Source organism: Maylandia zebra, linkage group LG6 (genome assembly GCF_041146795.1).
Source record: "Maylandia zebra isolate NMK-2024a linkage group LG6, Mzebra_GT3a, whole genome shotgun sequence".
NCBI classification, from domain to species: domain Eukaryota; kingdom Metazoa; phylum Chordata; class Actinopteri; order Cichliformes; family Cichlidae; genus Maylandia; species Maylandia zebra.
The window spans coordinates 17,928,323-17,934,465 of NC_135172.1; the positions used below are offsets into that span (position 1 = coordinate 17,928,323).

The 6,143-nt window shown below is 39.8% G+C and overlaps 1 protein-coding gene across 1 annotated transcript; it reads left to right on the forward strand.

The window, feature by feature from the left end:
* Positions 1 to 801: 801 nt before the first annotated feature.
* On the forward strand, positions 802 to 5,593 carry asah1b (N-acylsphingosine amidohydrolase (acid ceramidase) 1b). The gene is made up of 14 exons (XM_004549262.4): positions 802 to 963; positions 1,114 to 1,160; positions 2,106 to 2,196; positions 2,283 to 2,369; positions 2,478 to 2,556; positions 2,643 to 2,717; positions 2,807 to 2,852; positions 2,934 to 3,078; positions 3,204 to 3,258; positions 3,340 to 3,421; positions 3,895 to 4,026; positions 4,565 to 4,688; positions 4,806 to 4,862; positions 4,961 to 5,593. Exons 1-14 carry the CDS (start codon positions 895 to 897, stop codon positions 5,048 to 5,050), a joined length of 1,179 nt encoding a protein of 392 aa, XP_004549319.1. The 5' UTR covers positions 802 to 894; the 3' UTR covers positions 5,051 to 5,593.
* The last annotated feature ends 550 nt before the right edge of the window (positions 5,594 to 6,143 follow it).

Genomic DNA, 6,143 nt, shown 5'->3' on the forward strand with positions numbered 1-6,143 from the left:
AGCCACTTATGACCAGTTACTGTAATCTGATTACTTTTTCCAAGTAATTTGTAAAAGTAAGGGATTACTATTGCAGGTGAAAATAGACTTAAGAGCAACAGTACTTAGTGGTCCTGAATCTTTGACTTTATGTTTTGCTATGTAAAAATATTTTATTTTGTATGCTGGAATATGGAGAAAATAGGTTTAAATGTTAAAAACATTTCTTCAAGTCAGAGAATGTTTCATATAATTTCATTTTTACTTGATGTAAAAAAGTTAAAAGATTCAAACTAATAAAACAAGTTTTAAAAAAACTTTTTCATTTGATTTAATTGTATATAATGGATTATGCAGGAAAAAATAGAATTGGGCTGAAAGGTCTATTGCTATATAACGTTTTCAGGTTGTGCATCATGTTTTTAGAAAGTAACAAAGTAATAAAGTAACTAAATACTTTTGAAAATAAGTAATCAGGAAAGTAATGGGATTTTTTTAATATATACATATATATTAGTGTATAACTGGCTGTCACATGAGAAAGATAAATGCAAATCATCACGGGTGTCCTTTTTCGCTTCCGTATGGAAACAACCATTGTCCTGTCATCTGGGGGGGTGTTTTATAACACTTTAATTATTCTGTAATTGCTTTGTTCACGTCTCTCGCTTGGCAACCAAAAGCCATTTTAATTGTGCTGTTTTATCCACTCAGAAGACGTGTGGGATGCGTGTTTCCCTGCATTTATTAATGGAAAGGGCGTTTAATACATTCTCGAGCTCTTCCTGTTTCCCCTCGGCTGTGCAAAAGTCAGTTCGCCGTCATGGGATAAACAGCAGGAACTTCCGCAGTAAACTTAACGAAACAACAAACCGAGCTGGACATTAGAAAGCGGTTTGAGGGAGATCTTCTGAAATGGGTCCCGGTGTGCTTCTCGTTTTAGCGGCTTCGTTCTGTGTCGTATGGACACAGTTTGTGCCTCCGGTAAGCAAGATTTCTCTAACCACACTAACACGCCGTGTTATCAAAGCTCGACTGTTGTCTGACTGCATTGTTTTCAGTGATGTTTGAACCATAAGAGACAGTGACCTTCTCTCCCGCTTATTTACTGCTGTTACTTTCGTGTGTTTGCAGTACACAGAAGACTGTCGGACGGACATGTATCCACCGAAAGGCCCCACGTATGTCACATTATTGTGTAGCTGTCATGTTAATGTTTTAGAGTTGTTACAGAAACTCCGTGATTCGCCTGGTAGCTGAGTCACTGCTGTGTTTGATAACAGCCCTGCTTCGTAATGAGCTCTGCTGCTTTCACTTACTCCTCGTAAATTTGTTAGCCGCACATGTATCCGTTGACAATACTTTGTATTATTTCTTTATGCAATTTTATTACTGCCATTGGCCCTAAGTGAGCTCTGGGCGAGCTTTCTTCCCTTTTTGTGTGTGTGTCTTAACTGTACACTAAAGCTAAAACTGCCAATAATGAATATAGATAGCAGGGATCAGGACAACACATGCATCGGATACTTCACCTTTTAAACTTTATCCACAGAGTTTTAAAGATCTCTCGGCTATAAGGGAAGTGTAAGATTTATTCTTTGCCACCATTCTTCAGTAATCAGGCTTAACAAGTTTTGATGAGGACCCCCTTAGATGTCTGCACTCCCCCACCCAGGAATTTAAAAAGACAATTCAATTCACTAATATTTATGCAGCGCCAAGTCACAACTGCAGTCACCTAAAGGTGCTTTAATTCTATCAATCAACCTTTAGGCAAGCACTTAATGAAAGTGGGAAGGAAAAACTCCATTTTAACAGGAAGAAACCTTTGGCAGAACCAGGCTCAGGGAGGGGAGGCCATCTTCCATTACCGGTTTGGAGTGAGGGGAGGGAGACGGGGCAAAAAAACTACTTCTTTCTAACCGAAAGAAGTAGTTTTATCCAGCCATTTATCATTTATGTCATCATATCTTCGACTAGTTTTGCACTCACTTTATTATTTCTTAACCAAGTCAGTAATGTATTAGAACTCACTTAGCTGCGATGAACAATAATGCTGTGAATGGAGGCTTACCACTAAAAGCAGGGGAGTAGTGTCGTTTTTAAATCTTTTGCTTTCTAATCAGGTTCAAAGGAGCCGTGAGCTGGTACACAGTGGACCTCGACTTACCGCCCAGCAAGAGATGGTCGGCTGTGATTACTGACAAAAAAACAGATGTAAGAGTCATTGGAAAACACTTCGCAATAATGCTCCAAGTCCCAGAAAAAAAAGCGCATTAAAATCGTGATCTTATTCTCTTCAGCTGGTCAACATGATAGAAGCCATCAAAGAGCTGGCTGACGCTTTAGTGCCGAGCGGAAAGCTGATAGAGATGGTCGACATTGCACTGGTGAGTGCTGTCTTCTCTTCTCCCACTTCCTTGATATATACTTTTTTTTTTTTTTTTTTAAACTTCATCTCAAGTGTTTCTGATTGAATCCTTTGCAATGTTTCACAGCCTTTAATGGTGGACACACTTCCAAGCCCGTTCAATGAAGAAATCAGAGGAATCGCAGCTGCTTCAGGGGCTCCTCTTGGTAAATAAATGAATTGAAGTAAAGTAGTCAACTCTCTAGTAAGCGAAAAAGGAAATCCAAATAATCTCTGTTTTCGTCATTCTTAGGTGAAGTCGTCTTGTTTAACATCTTCTACGAGGTGTTCACCGTGTGCACGTCGATTGTTGCAGAAGACGAAAAGGGTAAGTGGGCTGATTTTTGGAGTCAGTGAAGTGATTTTTATTTTTTTTAATAATTAACTGATACACTGTTGGGCTTTGGCTTTTTTCAGGTAACCTCATTCATGGCAGAAACTTAGACTTTGGTCTATTTATGGGGTAAGTTTATCAGTTTCACAGGTTTCAAATTTTAAGCCAAGTCTTGCCTCAGACAGGTTAAAAGTGTGTTCTTCTTCAAAGCTGGGACGTGAAGAACAAGTCGTGGATCATTAGCGAGAGGCTGAAGCCTCTCGTGGTCAACCTCGACTTCAAGAGAAACAACCAGACAGTCTTCAAGTCGACAAACTTTGCCGGTTATGTTGGCATGCTCACCGGCATCAAGCCTGTGAGTCATTTAGTAGCACATCTGAGGACTCAATCGGCATAAAACATTATTTAAGGCAGCAGAGTTGCCTATGCTCTTTGTAGTTGTGGAAGTACAGAAGATTAAAAGGAAAGTTTCTCTTGCAGAACATCTTCACCCTGACTATGAACGAGCGCTTCAGCCTCGACGGAGGATACATTGGTGAGCTTTTGGGGTTCTACACGTGCTCAAGATCAGATGTTTTGTCATTGTTTGTCAACGTGTTGATCTGCTCTCATGCAGGAATCCTGGAGTGGATCTTGGGACAAAGAGATGGGATGTGGATGAGCTTTCTCACTCGATCAGTCCTAGAAAATGCAACCAGGTATTCTTTGATACTTAAAGCAGTTTTTTGGCCACTAATGAGCACCAAGACAGTGTGACAGTGTGCCTTTTCGTGTTAATGTGTAGAAGTGGGAGGCAGTGAAACGCTGCAGTGCCCGACTATAACAAGACAAAAGTAGATTTAAGTAGAAGATTAAGTTTTGCTGTTATTTGGTACGCAGTGCATCCACTGTTTGATACATCTTAGGGATTTCGATGGCATTGTTAGTAATAAATTAGTTTGTTTGTTTTTTAGCGATGATCTCTCCTTTTGAGTTTTTGAAAAATAAAGCATAAGAATATCAGATTATAAATCATTGAAAGAAATCATATTAAAATGATTAGAAAATAAAATTCTTTCATTGGAAAGAAAGTTTCACTACAACATAAGAACTGAGTTAAAGCGCATTGTAGTTTCTTTGGTGAATCGGTTTCTGCGAACAATATTTTTATTTTTATTTTTTCCCTCTCCAGCTACGAGGAAGCTAAAAGTCGTCTGGCTCAGACCAAGCTGCTCGCTCCAGCCTATTTCATCCTTGGAGGAAACAGCACAGGACAGGGCTGCATCATCACCAGGTCTAGGCTGCTCAGCATTGATATCTTGGAGTAAGTACTGCTGCCTAGATCAAGGCCACTTAATATTAAATGTGTGTTGAACAACACAGAACCTTGTATTCTTGGATAAAGGGATGATAGATCACCCTCATGAGGTCCTGCAAAAATCTCAGTGTAGATCTGTGGCGATTTGGTAGCTAGAGACCATAGAAAGTGATTATTTTGGTTACTTGTAAACCTTCAGGCAAGCGACTAAAGAGACTACCAGTAAGAATTGATAATACCATTGATCGATATAACTGATAAATACATTAGAGGGTCACTGAGGTACCCAGATCCTGATCTGCAAGCAACGGGCTGGCAGCTTTAAAGCAATGCGTGACAAGCGTATCGCTTCCTGTTTGTACACGGCTTAAGGCACTAAAATCCAACACACAGCAAAAGTACTGGATCATGAGTCAGTGATGCTGCTTTCCTCATGCTCTCATGATTTGTTGCTTAACTAGCAGCTGAGGTCAGATGGTAAACAGTCCAGTTACTTGCTGTTATTGCACGTCACACACTGAAGTTTGACCAACTTGTTCCTCAGGATTGATCTGAAGCTGGGCCGGTGGTACGTCCTGGAGACAAACTACGACCACTGGAAGGACCCTTTCTTCCTGGATGACCGCAGGACTCCAGGCATGAAGTGCATGAATCAGACCACACAGGCTGTGAGTACTGAAGACGCCCACTTCCTGTCCAGAACTGACAGAATTCTGTCAGAAACCTGGCTTTAGGTCTGAGTCTCTTATCACCTTTTGATCATTTCTTTTGTTTTATTTAAATAGAACATCTCAGTGAAGACAATGTATGATGTGCTGTCAACCAAACCAGTGCTGAATAAGGTGAGCATTTTATGATTGCCAGGACTTGTAAAATTAAAGACTACTGTACTTTGATCGGCTGTAACTACTTTCTCCTCCTCGATTTACTTTCTTTCCAGTTGACCACATACACGACACTGATGCAGGTCTCTGAAGGCAAGCTGGAGTCCTACATCAGGGACTGCCCAAACCCATGCATGCCGTGGTGATCCTCTAGACACTGAATCCTGATCAGTTTGGAAGTGCTTCCTGGCACAGAGACACTCAACTGATCCTTTGGATAAAACTAAGCTTTTGTACAGCAACCAGTCACCTGATCCAGTTTCATGTCACTCCAGCATTTGTTTTGCAAGCAGTTTAGTAATACTTTCAACTCTGAGAATCCCAAATCCTTTTTTTCCTCTTCTAATATAAAAGAGAAACGTGCCTCATTTTGTTTTTCCACTGTAATTATTTGTATTTTAGGACAAGTCTATAAGTTGATCTCTGTGTGGGCTTAGGAAACGTGTGTGTGTGTGTGTGTGTGTGTGTGTGTGTGTAACACAACCAAAATGTCAGTTTATTTGTTAAATGTGTCAATTCCAGCTCACTCTTGTCAAATACGTCAATAACAGTTAAGTTAGAGGAACTTAATGATCTGCCACCACATGACTGACATGTTACACACTGACAATGACAAATGTGCATCGGTACTGAACTACTTCCTTTTTCACTGTTTTAAATTATGACTATTAAAAGAATTCTAATAATGATTGCTCTGCTTTTAATTTAAAGGACAGTCCAACCTCTAGTGCTACTTATCCATCGAAATGGTTTTGATGTTAACTTCCCACTCTTGGAGATACTGGCTATAAACGTTGCTTCTGACTATAACTGAATTAGAGGGCCCTTAGTTCTTAATGCAACAAACCAAATTTAAAAATTAAAAAAAAAAGCCATTTCAGGCAGGACTGTTTTGTCTTGTCTAAATCCACCAACCAGGAAAAATAAAAGACTAGATGGGCAACAGCTCAGCTCATTATATTATTACATCCTGTCACACTTTCATGAGCACAAGCCTTCCATCCATAGATGCAGACCACCTCCTGCAGAATAATACAGCTCAGTATTTCAGAGAAGGCAGACATCCTGAACTGGACAATTCATGCTCAAACAATCTGCACGAATAAACTAAAACAGGCCAGAGAAACAATATTTCTGTATGACTGGGTGAACTGTGCCTTTGATCTATTTTTTTTTTCCTCCAATAAATCCACTTCATGTTTTTTTAGTCGGCTAAGTAGATATGTTACTAACCAGTTG